The 16,576-nt window shown below is 26.9% G+C and overlaps 1 protein-coding gene across 3 annotated transcripts in view; it reads left to right on the forward strand.

Moving 5' to 3' along the window:
* The first annotated feature begins 5,613 nt into the window (after positions 1 to 5,613).
* LOC117172584 (tubulin epsilon and delta complex protein 1-like) overlaps positions 5,614 to 16,576 on the forward strand; it is a 22,027-nt gene continuing 11,064 nt past the window's right edge. For 2 of the 3 annotated variants that reach the window (XM_033360661.1, XM_033360663.1), the window contains exons 1-2: positions 5,614 to 6,367; positions 10,260 to 10,368. In XM_033360661.1, coding sequence (XP_033216552.1) covers positions 6,038 to 6,367; positions 10,260 to 10,368 — 439 coding nt within the window. In that variant the 5' untranslated portion in view covers positions 5,614 to 6,037. Of the gene's footprint in view, positions 6,368 to 10,259; positions 10,369 to 15,796; positions 15,979 to 16,043; positions 16,129 to 16,576 lie in introns of those variants that run through there. The other variant, XM_033360662.1, reaches the window with a different exon arrangement.

Here is a 16,576-nt window from a genome sequence, read left to right on the forward strand (position 1 = left end):
CTTGTCTCTAACCGGTTCCTAAAAGATACTTGATACTGGTGTGTCTAAACCGATCCTAACCGGGTTCTATCCAGAGATAGAAAAAAGAAATTAAATATGGTCAAAGACCAAAGTTAGCTTCTAACTAGTCTCTAACCGGGTCTTAGAAGAAACTTGACACTGGTGTGTTTCAATCGGTCCTAACTGGGTTTTATCCGGCCATTGAAAACAGAAATTAAATATTGTCACACCAAAGTTAGCTTCTAACTGGTCTCTAACCGGTTCCTAAAAGGCACTTGATACTGGTACGTCTTTAAACCGGTCCTAACCGGGTCCTATCCAGCGATCGAAAAGAGAAATTAACTATTGTCAATGACCAAAGTTAGGTTCTTACTGGTTCCTAACCGATTCCTAAAAGATACTTTACACTGGTGCGTGTTCTAACCGGTCCTAACCAGGTTTTATCCGACGATCGAAAATAGAAATTAGAAATTGTCAAAGAGCGAAGCTAATTTCTAACTGGTTCCTTACCGGTTACTAAAAGGCACTTGATACTGGTGTGTACTTTAACCGTTCCTAACCGGGTTCTATCCGGCGATCGAAAAGAGGAATTAAATATTTTCAAAGACTAAATTTATCTTCTAACAATGAAATTGTTCTATTGAATCTGGATCTAATTTTTTTATTTACATATTAATCAAAGTTTATGCGGGCTTATTATACGTTTAAACTTACATTGCAAATTAAAATAAGTCTTTCTTTTTGACAGAAATGTGTTTTTACACTGTAAACGATGGGAATTGTATTTGAAATGCTTTTTTTTATAAAGACTTATTTTTACTATTTATCACAGTTTTAAGCTGCACAAAACAATTGTAAAACATTTTTATGCAAAATATCCTGATGTGACATTTCATGGTCTACGTGCTTAAAAGTAGAAATTTGAAAAAGCATTAAATTCCTATAAAATTCTCGTAAAGCCTAAATTGATTCTTTTATCCTTTCAGTATGAAATTCAGGAGACGTAATCCCTAATTTTGAATTAAAATAATCATCACTGTGCAAGTTTTATCATGAACGTCTGCTATTTTGGCTTGAATTTCGGATTCAGCAGCTCAAAATACATAGGAATATAATGGTCTCTGAAAAAGTTCGTAAACTTTTCTTTTTAATTTTTTTGTGAACAGCTAAACAAAAGAAAAGTTCAAGAAACTTTGCGGAGAACATTGTATTTCAATGTATTTTGAGGCTGTGAATCCAAATTTGAGGTCAAAATAGCACTTTGTTTTGTAAATTTGAGACATACCATCCAAAAAACGTTAGTTTTGCACTCGAAAATAAAGTTATTTGAGGTTAGGTGCTAAACTAATCAGATAAGGTGCCAGTTGGACCTCAAATTCAGATGCAGCACTTCAAAATACGTAGGAATACAATGGTCTTCGGGAAAGTTCTTAACTTTTTTTTTGCTATGTAATATTTTACGCAAAATATAAGAATTTACCTAACTTCTTCCTATTACCAATCAAATTATTTATTTTATAGATCAAACGAAAGATTAATTTATTGCGATTATATTTTCGTACATGTCTAGATATAAGAGACGTAAGTTTCAAGTATAATCAGGTAAGAAATATATTAAGATAAGAATAAGAACCAAATCCTTTTAAATTCCGGATAAACCCGCGTAGGAACCTCATACAAAGATTCGTTTTTACATAGAACCCGATTAAGTGGGTGGTATACCGCGGAGATAAAAAACGGATAAATTTCGGGTAGGAATCAGATAAGATGTGGGCAAAAGTATTTTATGGACCCAGTTACAAATCGGGTACCAATATCGCTTGATGTCGCATAGAAACCGATTAGCTGACAGTTACAAGCTGTGAACTAAATTGGGATGGAGGCTGTTTAAAAACCTGGTAGAAATATTTTGAGGACCCAGTCACAAACCATCAATGAATCGGGTACAAATATATGATGTCGGATGGAAGCCGATTAGGTGATGGTAACAACCCGGGGACGAAATTCGGATAGGGGCCGGTTAAAAATCGGACCAAATATAACCTATGATGCCGGGTAGACAACGGTTAGGTGACGTTTAAAACCCGGGGACGAAATTCGGATGGGGTTCGTTTAACAGAAGTTTATGTGCCGTTTACAAACCAGGAACAAAATCCGGTAAGAGACCGGTTAAGAACCGGGTATGGATATTTTGAGGACTCAATTGGAAAACGGTTAAGTGACCGTTACAACCCGGCGACAAAATTCGGATCTGGGCCGGTAAAGAACTAGTAAGGAATCGGGTACGATCGGTTAGGGTCGGTTATGAACCGGGTAGGAATATTATGAGGCCCCAGTTACAAACTAGTTAGATCATGGTGACAACCCGGGAATGAAATTCGTATGAGGGCCAGTTAAGAATCGGAAACAAATATTACAGTATGCCGGATAGAAACCGGTTACAACCCGGGGACAAAATCCGGTTGGAGACCGGTTAAACCCGGTTAGGAATATTATGTGGACCCAGTTAAGAACCGCTTAGGTGACGGCTAGATCCTGGGGATGAAATCCAGATAGGCGCCAGTGAAGAACCGGTTAAGAATAGGGTATAAATATTCCAGTATAGCGGATTGATACCGGTTACAACCCGGGGACAAAATCCGGTTATAGACCGGTTATGGCCAGTTAGAACCCACTTCTAACCGGGTTCTATCCGATATTTTAAGCAGGGAGAATCTTCAAAAATCTGCGTTTTGTTTTAAATGTATTGAAATCTTTTCAAGTTTTAAATTATTTTGGAATCTTGTCAAAACTTCTAAATACTTAAACTTACTCTAATTGTTTCCAAATTAATAATTGACATCATTTTTTCAGTTCTTAGTGAAAATTGCGTTTGATTGAAAATTCCCTAATTTTAAATATTTTTGTGCACTTTCATGTGTTTTGTTGAAAATTAATCTTTTTGGATAGAAAATTAATCTTTTCGGTTGAAAACTCAACTGTTTGGTTTAAACAATTTTACTATTAAAAATGCATTTTTGTGGTTTAAGACTCATTATTTTATTGAAAAAATTATTTCTTTGGTTGAAAGTTTTACTGTTCTGTTGAAAATTTGTTTTTATTTAATTAAAATAAATTTTTGAACTGAATATGACTCTTCAATTTTTGCTTGATAACACAAAAACACACAAAAAATCTTCTACTGGGTCTGGAGCTCAGACAATGTTTAATATATATTTGTTGGGTCGCTGGATCCAAAACCGACGTCCAAAAAACCCCAGCACGTCAGGGTTCTAACATAACCTCAAAAAACCTTATAGATTTTTTTTCGAGCTCGGGGATCAGACCATGTTTATTATATATTTTTAGGGTCGCTGAAACCGAATCAGAGTTCAAACAACCTCAGCACGTCAGTGTTCTGATATAACCTCAAAAAACCTCATAAAATTGTATTTTAAGTCCATTCATTTATATTCTAGTCGTTAGAATAGGGCTTATAGGTTTATAATTAAAAGTTTGTAATAATAGGGTTTATGGGTTACACTCATGTATGTTAAGTATACGGCTTAAGTTAAAACGCCAAAGCGTTCAATATCTTAGATTGCGAGGTATTTTGAAGGTTACGTCGAATACCTGATTTGATGGGGATTTGGATATCGGATTTGAATTCAGCGACCTCGAAAACATGTAATAAACATGGTCTCACCTCCGGACTCTAAAAAAACATTGTATAAGGATTTTTGAGGTTATGTCAAAGCCTTGCGTAATTTATCTTTTTTAGTTGAAAATTCAATTATTTTTGTATAAAATTCGTGTTTTTGTCTTTGAAATTAAACTTCTTTATTGAAAATGCATACTTTTGGGTATTTCGACGCCTATGAAGCGGGACTAAAGCTTAATGTTTTACTCCCTTGGAAGTAAAAAGTACTTTTTACACCCGAGGGAATTACCTGCAATATTACCAAAATTGAATAAAATGTTTAAAACTGAATTATGGTTAATTTATGGTAAGTTACCATATTTACTTGTAAAATAACCAACCAAAAATTACCAACAAAATTTCATACATTTTTGAAAATTTATAAAAATTCTTAAAATTGAATTTAGGGTAATTTATCATATTTACCAGTAAAATTACAATAAATGTACGAAAGTTTAACTTCCATAAATTTCCGGACATTTATAGACAATTTTAAAATGTATTTTGGGCAATTGATGATAATTTAACATAAGTTACCTGTAATATTACCATAAATTACTAATAATTTTAAATACATTTTCCAAATTTATTTTAAAAATTGAAATTGAATGTTTGATAATTCAAGGTTATTTGTCATATTCACCTGAAAAATTACCGTATATGTCTGAAAATCTCCGGAAATTTGTCAAATTGTTAAAAATTGAATTTTGGGTAATTTGCGGCAATTTATTTTTTTTATTTATTTATATTTATTATATTTACTTGAAAAATTACCATAAATAACAGAACATTTCTATAAATTTTTGCAAATTTATATACATTTTTAAATTGAATTTTGGGCTATTTATAGTAAGTTACCAAAAATTACATGCATTATTACCATAAATTACCAATAATTGTTATAAATTTTCGGAAATTAATAAGAATGTTTTAAATTAAATTTTTGGTCATTTATCATATTTACCTGTAAAATCACCATATTTACCTGTAAAATTACCATAAATTACCGAAAATTTATATTAATTTCTGGAAATTTATAGACATTTCTAAATTTAATTTTCCGCAGTTTATGGTAAGTTATCATAAATTACTAGTAATATTACCATAAATTACCAACAAAAGTTTATAAATTTCCGGAACTTCATAAAAATGTTTCAAAAGAGATTTTCGATAATTTATCGTAATTTATTATATTTGACTGTAAAATTACCATAAAGACCAAAAATTTGCATAAATTTCCGAAAATTTATAAACGACTTAAAATTGATTTTTGGGAAATTTATGGTAAGTTACAAATAAATTGTCTATATTATTACTAGAAATTACCAAATATTTAAAGAATTTTTGGAAATTTATAAAAATGAATAAAATTGAATTTTGGTAATGCATGGTAATTTATCATATTTACCTGTAAAATCACCATATGTCCGAAACTGTCCATAAATTTTCGGAAATTAATCAAAATGTTTCAAATTAAATTTTTGGTCATTTATTATATTTTACTGTAAAATTATCCTTAACGTCCGAAAATTTGCATAAGTTTCCGGAAATGTATATAGACATTTTTAAAATGAATGTTGGGCAATTTAGGGTAAGTTACCATAAATTATCTATAATAGTACCATAAATTACCAACAAAAGTTAATACATTTCCGGAAATTTACAAAAATGTTTCAAACTGAATTTTTGGTAATTTATGGTAATTTTTAATATTTACCTGTAAGATTTCCATTAAGAACCGAAAATTTCTATAAATTTCCAGAAATGTATAGATATTTTTAAATTGAATTTTCGGCAACTTATAGTACGTTACAATAAGTTACCTGTAATTAAAACCAAACTTTTACCTGACAGCCTGTGTGTAACGTACTCATTGCACCCCATCCAGGAACGGCCCTGGCTACACGGAACCATCCAGCGAAAGAAGGTCACGGTTTGTTCGCTCTCTTGTCGACACGTCAGATACAAAAATCTTCTCCCAAAATGAAAACGTGGAAATCAGCCGTTGAGAAAAATTAAAATTAAAAAAACTTTGTAAAACAAATTCAATTTTTAATATTTTTTATACTGTAAATAAAATAAATCTGAAATGTGAAGTGCCGGTGAAAAAACTGTGATCAAAGTGTACCAAGTGCAACAAAGTGTATTGTAATATTTATTTCAAAAAAAGATATCAACGATTTTGTGAATTAATTTATGGTGGTCGACAATTGGAACACAAAGTGACATAAAAAATTAGTATTAATCTAATTTAGATAATTAGTATAACAAAAATTAAATCAGAGACTAAATAAAAAAAATTTGTTTAAATTTTTAATTATTTAAAAATTTTTTAAAATTCAAATTAAGTTTGAACAAATGGCTTGTAATGCAAAATTAGTGACCGAGGATGACCTCATTCTCTATATGGACGAATTCTCAACTGATAGTAAAACGAATAAAAATAATGAGACCCCAAAAATCTCGGATCGACTTTTGGAGACCGATAACACGTATAATCCGAAACCCACCCACGGCCCTGAGATTGATGACCTTGATCCAGATGAGAATCCCCCAGATGTCGAATCCGATGACCGAGGCATTGATGACGGATTTTTATCTGAAAGGCCAAACAAAAAACCTGGATATTATCCAACTTTTCCGAAAAATCCACGTCCAGCGGATCCGGAATTACCATCTGGATTTGTGGTAATACGATATTTTTAATTTTGATTTATCGAGTCAATAATATTGTTCTGATATTTAAAATATCAAAAAATTAACTCTTCTCTCCTTTTTTATATCAGAAAGCAAAAAACAGAATTTGAAGTATTTGAATTTCCCGCCTTTGAAGCGCTTGGGCCAATCCGATGAGAGGCGTGATTTAAGTGTTGGGGACTCTGAAATGAATTGGTAATTAGGGTTGTAAGGTTTCATGAAGCTTCGGAAACATTTTAAAATTCTAATGTTTAAAATAATAAGGCGGGAGATTTAAAACACATTCCAAAAATGCTATTAAATTTTAGGTTTAGACGTTTAATTGTGTAGTAATAGGTATTTATATAATCTTAAAATTTTCATTAACATAAATTAATATAAAATTAAATCCTTTATCATAACGACGCAATTGAGAAGGAATTAAAATTAACTTTAATAATTTATTTCTTTTTTTTTGTAAACATAAATTCGTACTGAGCAAATTAATTTTTTTAATAATTATTTTGTTCAAAATTGAACTAGTTTGTTGAAAAATCGTGGTTACTTTTGCAAAAATTCTGCAATTTTAGTAAAAAAAATCATCATCTCTTTTGTTCAACATGTAACTATTTTTTCCGGCTTTGCTGTTTCTTTTTTTTTTTTTTTTTTTTGACTAAATTAATTTTTTACTAAAAATGTAATTGTTTCACTGGAAGATTCATATTATAAAATAAAAGTTCATCTTATTGGTCAAAAATACATTTTTTGTTAATATTTAACTGCTTCGTAAAAAGTTTATCTTTTTGAGTTGAAAATTTAACAATTTTGTAGAAATTTTTTTACTTTCTTGAACAAAAAATCTTTTTTGTTCGAAAATTCATATCTGTTTGTAGAAACTTGATCCTTTTACTTAAAATTAATTAATAGTTGATAATTAATTTGAATTTTTAAAAATTTGTCTGCTTGGATGAATTATACTATTTCACTATTTCTGATTCAAAATAAAATTGTTTTTCGATTGAAATATCAACGATTACATTTTTTGGATGAGAATTTGCATTTTTTGTTTAAAATTGTAACTATTTGGTCAAAGTTAAAATATTTGGTTAAAAATACATTGTTTACGGATAAGATTCATCATTATAGTTGAAAATTAATTTCTTTGCTTGAAAATGTAACTATTTTGTTAAAAATTTTTTTTTTGTAAAAAATATCTTCTTTACTGAAAATTAAATTATTGCAGTTAAAGATTCGTCATACAAGTTAAAAATTTATTTGTTTGGTTAAAAATGTAACTATGTTGTAGAAATCATTTATTTTTTTAATTTGTCTATTTTTGTAAAAATTCGTTTGTTATTGTTTGAATAATAATTTTTTTTACTTCAAATTTAGCTATTCCATTTTTTGTTGAGAAATGATATTTTTTAGTTAACAATTCGACTATTTTGTAGAAAACTAATCTTTTTTGTAGAAATTTTTCTTTTTTCTATTAACATTCATCTCTTTGGTTAGAAATGTAATTAGTTTGTTTTAAATTTTGATTTTTTTGTTTTTTAAAAATCCCTTTTTTCATTGAAAATTAAATGTTCTAGTTTAAGGTTTATCGTATAAGTTCAAAGTTCATCTTTTTTGTAGAAAATGTAACTATGCCGTCGAAAATTTTTGTTTTGTTTTAAATTTAACTATTTGTCTGAAATTTTGTTTCTCATTAGTTGAATAGTAATAGTTTTAACTGAAAATGTAGCTTTTCAATTTTTAGTTAAAATTAGTATTTTTTAGTTGAAAATTAAATTATAAATTTAAATTGTAAATGATTGTTTAAGAATAGGAAAAAGTTATTTATTTGAAAAAAAGGTTAGAAGTTTTTTAATCATTACAAAAGACTTGAGAAGATTGCATTTTTGTAAGATTATGGGGAAAATTTTTAAAGTTTTAGGTGTTGTTTAAAAAAAATTGTGTTAAGTTTTGAAGATTTAAAAATGTATGGAAAAAGAATGTGAAATACATTCAGACAATTTTTTTAATTTTTCAGGAACTTTGCAGGGTTTCAAGAAAATCAAAAAAAAGTCTATGGGAAAATTTTAAATGATTGTTTTGTAATGAATTCTAATAAAAAAATTGAATCCCTACAATTTAAAAAAAAAGTGTAAAAGATTTTAAAGCAAAACTGTGCAATTTTGCTATATGTACTTTCCAATTTAAATAAGTTTATATGGCATGCAGATATCTTAAAACATAACAAAATAATTAAAACTAATTTTTTATTCCCAATAATTTATTTTAAAAATTGTTTTAAAAACATTCTAAATCATTTCATACAATTTCAAGACTTTTTAAAAATGAATCTAAAAAATTTGAAAGGCAATTTTTTTAGTTTTGCAGAATTTAAAAAATATCAGGAAAAATTTAAATAATTTTTAAGGATTAGAAATTCTGAGAAGATTATAAAGAAAGAATTTTCTTAATATTCTTGTGAGAATTTTGAATGATTTTTTCATTTTTGAAAATGAGCTTAGGGAGAAATATAAAAATTATTTTGAACATATCAAACAATTTCCTAAAATTTCGAAAAATAGTGTATAAAACTTTAAAGCAAAAAGAAGAGATTTTTAAAGCTTTCAAAAATAAACTTTAGGATCTTTAAGAGAAATTCGAAAGGTTTTTAGGAGAATAAATCAATTTCTTTAAAATGTTCGGTATAATTCAGAAGATTATTTGACCATTTTTGTACATTTCGAATGATTTTTCAAAATTTTAAAAAAATTCGAGTCAGTTGAAAATATTTTCAGCAATTTAAGACATTTTAAATAGATAAAGGAATATTTAAAAATTTGAAAATATTTCTGAAGATTTATTAAATATTTCTTCATTTCTTCTGAACTTCTTCAAAATTCCTCAACATCTTTTGAAAAGATTCAAATTTTTCCTAATATTTTGTAAAATCCTATAAAATGAAAAATTGCTTTGGAATCTTCTAAAATCTTTTGTGACACATCTGATATATTCAAAAATCTTTTTTTTAATAATTAGGCCATTTTTTGGGAAAGATTCATTGTTTTGGTTTAAAAATTCATATCTTTGGTTAAAAATTTATTTATAATAATTTATCATTTATATTCATTATAATTTATAATTTATTTATTTAAAAAATTATTTTGTTCAAAATGTAATTATTTTGTTCAAAATTCAACGATTTTGTTTAAAAGTTTTTTTTTTGAGGAAAACTCAACTGGTTTGTCGAAAATTTTTTTTTTTCGTTAAAAGTTAAACTATTTTAGTAGAAAATTCAGCTATTTGTTTTAAAATAATTTTTTTATGGAAAATTCAACTTTTTTCCATGAAGCTTTTATCTCAAAAATGTTTATTTTCTTTTCGACTAAATTTTTTTTTGTTTTAAATCTTCATAAAAAAAATTTCTCACCCTAAGTGTATTTGGACGTTAAGTTTTTATTTTAAAATCACCATCTAATGAAATAATAAAATAAGAATTTTGTGCATCGTTTTTATTATTTCATAAGGTAGGTTTCGAAAAATCATAAATAATTTCCGAATACACTTATAGTAATAAATTATTTTTGATTACTAAGATTAAAAATAATAATAATAAAGTAAATATTCCACTTACTTTGTATTCTTCTTTTTCCTCTAGCTATCAAACGCCAGATTGGTTTGACGTCACAAGTGAGCATTTCTAATTGGTTAGAACGAATACACTAAGTATTTTGCGCGGGAAATTCAAACTTCAAAATATCTTTCTCATTTTCTGGTAAACTTAAGAAAAATTTCCTTCAGTCTTCATTATCAAAATACTTAAGAATGTTCATAGAAATTCAGGATTTGACTTTTTGTGAAATTTATTAGAAAACCAAAAATAAAAATGAATTTTTTGTTAAATTATTTTCAGCCAGATGTGAATGTGTATCAACAAAAAAAGACGATTGCGGAAGGGATGATGAACCTGGCTTTAATTATTGCAAATGGAACTCAATTTCGATACGTTCTTCAAAGCAGTGGTACTCATCCATTTTATTTTCCGTCACTAACGATGATTGGATTAAGTCTAGTTTTACAATTCGCTGTTGTAATTGGCCTCATTTGGAACAGCCGATATAATGTAAAAGTTGAAGCTCAAATGTTCAAGGCCAACACGGCCAATAATTGGACTATTATTGGTGTTTTTTTTGTCACTATTCTGAATGTTTTTATATCGTCCTTTGGGGTCGCAGAAACGTTTCATAAAGTTAGTTAGTTTAAAAAATATTTTTTTTCAATAATAATAAAGTATAATAGAATGATATATTTTTTGTGGTAATAATTTTTTGGTATTTTATAATTTTGTATCAGTATTGTATATTATACATAATACTCTTTTACAATCTGTAAATAACGGAAAACCCATTTTTTTCTTCAAGATTACAATAAAGGCAATTTATTTTTTTTTTTTTTAGTTTTTATCTTGTTGAAAAGGTGCCATTTTAAGGCCAGTAAAATTGATTTTTTCTGAATATATAATGTTCGAATTTTTCTTCTGAGAAACGTAAGATATCATAAAGGAGCAAGAGCTACTTTTTGTAGAACTTCTTTATTAAATAACAAATTCAAGAAAAAAAATTGCAAAAAATATAGGTGTGGATTTTTGAGTTCAAGGAATTCGGAAGAATTTAAGTTTAATTCAAGGGATTTCAAATGAATTTACGAGCATTCAAGGCTAATTCAAGAGAATACTTTATGAATTCAAGAGAATTCTTTATGAATTTAATAGAATGTCTTATGAATTTAAGAGAATTCCTTATGCATTCATAAGGATGAATTCAAGAGAATTCAAGGACAATTTTAAAAAATCCGAAAGAATTTAAGAGATTTTTTATTGTAAATTTAGAAGGAGTTTAAAGAATTTGAATTAATTAGATAAATCCAAACAATTCATCAAAAAAATAATAGTATCAATAAATTTAGAATAATTTAAATGATATCAAGAGTTCCAGGAGGTATAAGAATTCAATATATTAAATTAATTGAAAATTAATCAAAGGGTTTAATAATTTAAAAGTAATTGGAAGAATTCAAGTAATTCAAAGAATTTCCAGGATTTCAAGAATTCCAGTGTTGAGTACTTTAACAAGTTTAGGTTAATTCAAGAGAATTCAAGAAATTAAAGAGAATTCCTTGTGAATTCAAAATAATGCAAGGGAATTTTAAATAATATAAAAAAATTTGATAAATTTATAAACATTCCGAATAAATCTAAGGTTTCCGTAAATGTAAAAGAATCGAAGGATTTGATAATAATTCCAGGAATCCAAAGAATTAAAAGAATTTAAAGAATTCAATAAATTTCCCATATTTAAACCATTCAGGGAATTCAAAGAATTCTCAATCAACGCAAAGAGTTTAAAGATTGCAGAGTGCAAGTAATTCAAGGAGTTCAAGGTTATTTTAAGAGAATTCAAAATAATTAAAAAGAATTTATTATGAATTCAAAAGAATTAAAGGGAATTTTAAATAATATAAAAAAATTCAGTGAATTCAAATAAATTTTAAAGAAATCTGAGGGTTCAATAAATTCAAATAAGTTGAAAAAATTCAAGGAATTCAAAGCATTCAAGGAATTTCAAGAGTTCAAAGAATTTCAAGAATTCAAGGAATTTCATGAATTCTAGGAATGTTAGGAATTCGAAGATTTCATGGATTATAAGTATTTAGGGAATTATAAGATTTCAAGGAATTCTAAGAATTCAAAGGTTTCAAAGGATTCCACGGATTATAAGAATTTAGGGAATTATAAAAATTTAAGGGATTATAAGTATTTAAGGAATTATAAGGATTCAAGAAATTTTAAATATTTAAAGAATTTGAAGAATTTAGGGAATACAGAGAATTCTGGAAATTCAAAGAAATCAGAGAATTAAAAAAATTTAGGGAACAGATAGAGTTCAGAGAATAAAAATAATTAAGAGAATTCGAGGCATTCAGGAAATATGAAGAATTCAAAGGATTTAGAGAATTGCTAGATTTCAGGGAATAAAAATGATTCAAGGAATTCAAAGAATTAAAAAAATGAAGGGAATACAGAGAACTCCGGAAATACAAAGAAATCGAGGAATTAAAAGAATTTAGGGAACAGATGGAGTTTAGAGAATAAAATTAATTCAGAGAATTCGAGGAATTCAGGGAACTCAACAAATTTCAGGAAATTTGAAGAATTCAAAGAATTCAGGGAACATATGGTGTGCAGAGGACTGCTAGAGAAAAAGAATTCAGAAAACTGCTAGAGTTCAGGGGATAAAAATTATTCAAGGAATTCAAGGAATTAACAAAATCCAGGGAATTCAAAGAATTAAAACAATTCAGGGAATTCAAAAACTTCAGGAAATACAAAGAATCGTGTAATTGTAGGAAATACAGAGAATTCAGGGAACAGATAGAGTTAAGGGAATAAAAATAATTCAGAAAATTAAAAATTCATGGTATTTAAATAATCTAGGAGACACAAAAAAATTGCGGAAATACAAAGAATTCACGGAACAGATTGAGTTCAGGAAATAAAAATAATTTAGTAAATTCAAAGAATTCATGGAATTTCAATAATGCATGGAATAAAAAGAATTCAGGGAAATCAGGGAATTCAAGAAATACAGGGAATAGAAAGAATTCAGGGAATTCTTCGAATTTTGGGAATTCCATTATTTAAAAGAATTCAAGAAAGTCAAGCTATTTAAGAAATTTTAGGTGTTGAAGGAATGCATAGTATTGAAGGAATTAAAAGAGTTAAAGTAATTAAAAAATTTAAGCAATTCAAAAAATTCAAAGAGGCCAGAAATTCAAACAATTCAATGTATTCGAGAAAAATAAAACGTATTAATCTTGAAGTTAACATTCATTCGTGTCTACAAAACTACAGACATTTGTAGACAAAATTGATGTTTTTTGAAAAATAGTCGAAAAGTTTATAATATTAATGAATTGGAAAATTCCCTATTAATAAAATTACCAAATAATCAAATTCCCGAACAGTTTAGGAATTTACCGAATTGGAAAATCTCCTAATAATAAAATTCCCGAATAATAAAATTCTCGAATAATAAGATTCCCGAAAAATGAGATTCCCTAATAATAAAACTACCGAATAATTAAATTCTCAAATAAAAAAGTTCCCGAACAGTTTAGAATACTACCGAATTGGAAAATCCCTAAACAAAAAACTGCCCGAATAATAAAATTCACCAATTTGAAAAATTTCTAAATAATAAAATTTCTTAATAATGACATCCCCGAATTGGAAAATTCCAACAACAAAAAACTAATAATAAAATTCCCGAATAATATGAAATTCCCGATTTGAAAAATTACCAAATAATAAATGTCCCCAATAATATAATTCCCGTATACTAAAATTCCCGGATTGTAAAATTCCCGAATAATAACATTTCTGAACAATTGATAAGATTACCCAATTGGGAAACTGACTAATAACGAAATTCCCCAATCATGAAATTCTAGAATAATCAGATTCCCGAATAATAAAATTCTCTGAAAGTTTATAATATTACCGAATTAGAGAATTCTCTAATAATAAAATTACCAAATAATCAAATTCCCAAGTAAGAAAGTACCCAAACAGTTTAGAATTTTACCGAATCGAAAAATCTCCTAATAATAAAATTCCCGAATAATAAAATTCCTTAATAATGACATTCCCAAATTGCAAAATTCCCGAACAGTTGATAATATTATCTAATTTGAAAATCCCTGATAATAAATTTCCCGCATAAAAATATTCCCGAATAATAAAATTCCTGAAAAGTTTATAATATCACTGAATTGAAAAATTCCCCAATAATATAATTACCGAATAATCAAATTCCCGAAAAGTTTAGAATATTACCGAATTGGGAAATCTCCTAATAATAACATTCCCGAATAATAAAATTCCTGAATAACAAAATTTTCGAATAATAAGATTCCCGAAAAATAAGATTCCCGAATAATCAAATCACCAATTTGAAAAATTTCCAAATAATAAAATTCCTCAATAATGACATTCCAAAATTGGAAAATTAAAAAAAAACCTCTAATAATAAAATTCCCGAATAATATGAAATTCCCGATTTGAAAAATTCCCAAATAATAAATTTCCCCAATAACATAATTCCCGTATAATAAAACTCACTAATTTGAAAATTTTTCAAATAATAAAATTTCTTAATAATGACATTCTCAAATTGAAACATTCCGAACAGTTTATAATATTATGTAATTGCAAAAATTCCTGATAATAAATTTCCCGAATAATAAGATTCCTGAATTGGAAAATTGCTAAAAAATAAAATTCTCTTATTATAAAATTCCCGATTTGTAAAATTCTCGAACAGCTTATAATATTACCGAATTGATATAAAAAAATTCCCGATTGATATGACTCCCAAATAGTAAAATTCCCGTATTGGAAAATTCCCAAATAATAGCATTACTAAATAATAGAATTTCCGAATAATAAAATTCGCGAACAGTTTATAATCTTACCAAATTGAAAAATTCCCTAATTATAAAATTTTCAAAAAAATGAAATTCCTGAATAATAAAATTCCTGAATTGGAAAATTTTCAAATAATAAATTTTCCTAATAATGAATTTTCCGAATAATAATTTTTTCTAATCATAAAACTTCCGAATAATAAAATTGCCGAACAGCTTACAATATTACCGAATTGGAAAATTCCCGTGTAATAAAAGTCTCGACAGAAATTTGCCGAATTATAAAATATCTGAACTAGAAAATTCCGAATTATGAAGTTCGCGAATTTAAACAATTAAATTTTCTTATAAATACTATTTAATTATTAAAAACTGAATAATCAAATATTTTCATCGAAAAAAATCATTTTTAACATTTAAAGTTTCTAAAATTATCATTCAAATTTAAAATAACTATAAAACTCAAAAAAATTATCCAGAAATATATTTTTTGGAATCCTTGTTATTTTAATTCGATACAATAGCTTTAGAAACCTTAAAATTTAAAATTGGTTTTTGTTTATAAAAATATTTGATTGCTGTAATTTTATTAAGTCAATAATATTTAAAAAACAAAATTTTTTTTTAATTCGGAAATTTTATAATTTGTTAATTATACTGTTCGGGAATTTCTACATTCTGCAATTCTATAGTTTCAGGAATTTTATTTTTCAGGATTTCTCAGTCGCCCCATTCTACTGCTGAGTATTTTGGGTTGCCTGTCTTCAGGCGTCTTGTAGTTGACCTACAGATCCGTAATTTGTTTTTAATTTCCTCAAAAATTCAAATTCATTCTCATATTTATTACATAATGTAGGATAAAAATTAATTAGAGAAAATTTTAATTGCATAATATTAATTAATGAATAAGCTGGAATGATAATGAAAAATTTGAAAATTTGACAGCTGTCGCAAGGACACGTGGTTTTTCTGGCAGACGAATATCATGCGCCGATTAATGAATGAAAGTGATTTTTACAACTCTTACGATGTCAGACACAAAGTCAGTGATTGAACTCTTATGTAAACATTTAAGTTGTACAACCGAAGTACCGATGAAGCCAGATTTTTTCCGATTAGCAAAATATAACAAAAGTTCTCCTGAAGCTGTAGGTTATCTATTTATTTAAATTTTAGGTTATGTTATTTTTACAAAAGTATTTTTTTAAATTAGATCGAAGCATTCTGGTCAGTTTTACATATTTTGAGCACCTGTGTTGTTACAGAAAAAGATAAAAGTATTTCTTTCAAGGATTATGGTAAGTTATTAGAATAATTAAAATTATGTATAAACATAACCTCTTCACGATGGAAAGTTATTTTTTATTACAATTTTTACGATTTTTGTAATTTTTTATTACTTTTATAATAAAATTTTTGTTGATAATATTTTTTTATCTTATTCCAGTCTTTATAATTTTATGCAATAAAATTCATTTAAGAGAAAATCACGAGCATCAGCTAAATTAATATTTTTGCAATTTAAACTTTTTTCACGGAACATTTATTAAATTTTTATTACTGTTTGAATAAATATTTTTTAAAAAATATTTTATATTCGATTTCAGTATCTATAAATCAAATACAATGAAATAGAGACCAAACGACGAGTACCAACTTAAATTTACAATTTTTTTTAATTTTAGTGATTCTTACTCATTTTATAAATATGATAATTAATTTTAAAAAATTTATAAATTAATAAAT

Source organism: Belonocnema kinseyi, chromosome 5 (assembly GCF_010883055.1).
Source record: "Belonocnema kinseyi isolate 2016_QV_RU_SX_M_011 chromosome 5, B_treatae_v1, whole genome shotgun sequence".
In the NCBI taxonomy this organism is placed as follows: Eukaryota; Metazoa; Arthropoda; class Insecta; order Hymenoptera; family Cynipidae; genus Belonocnema; species Belonocnema kinseyi.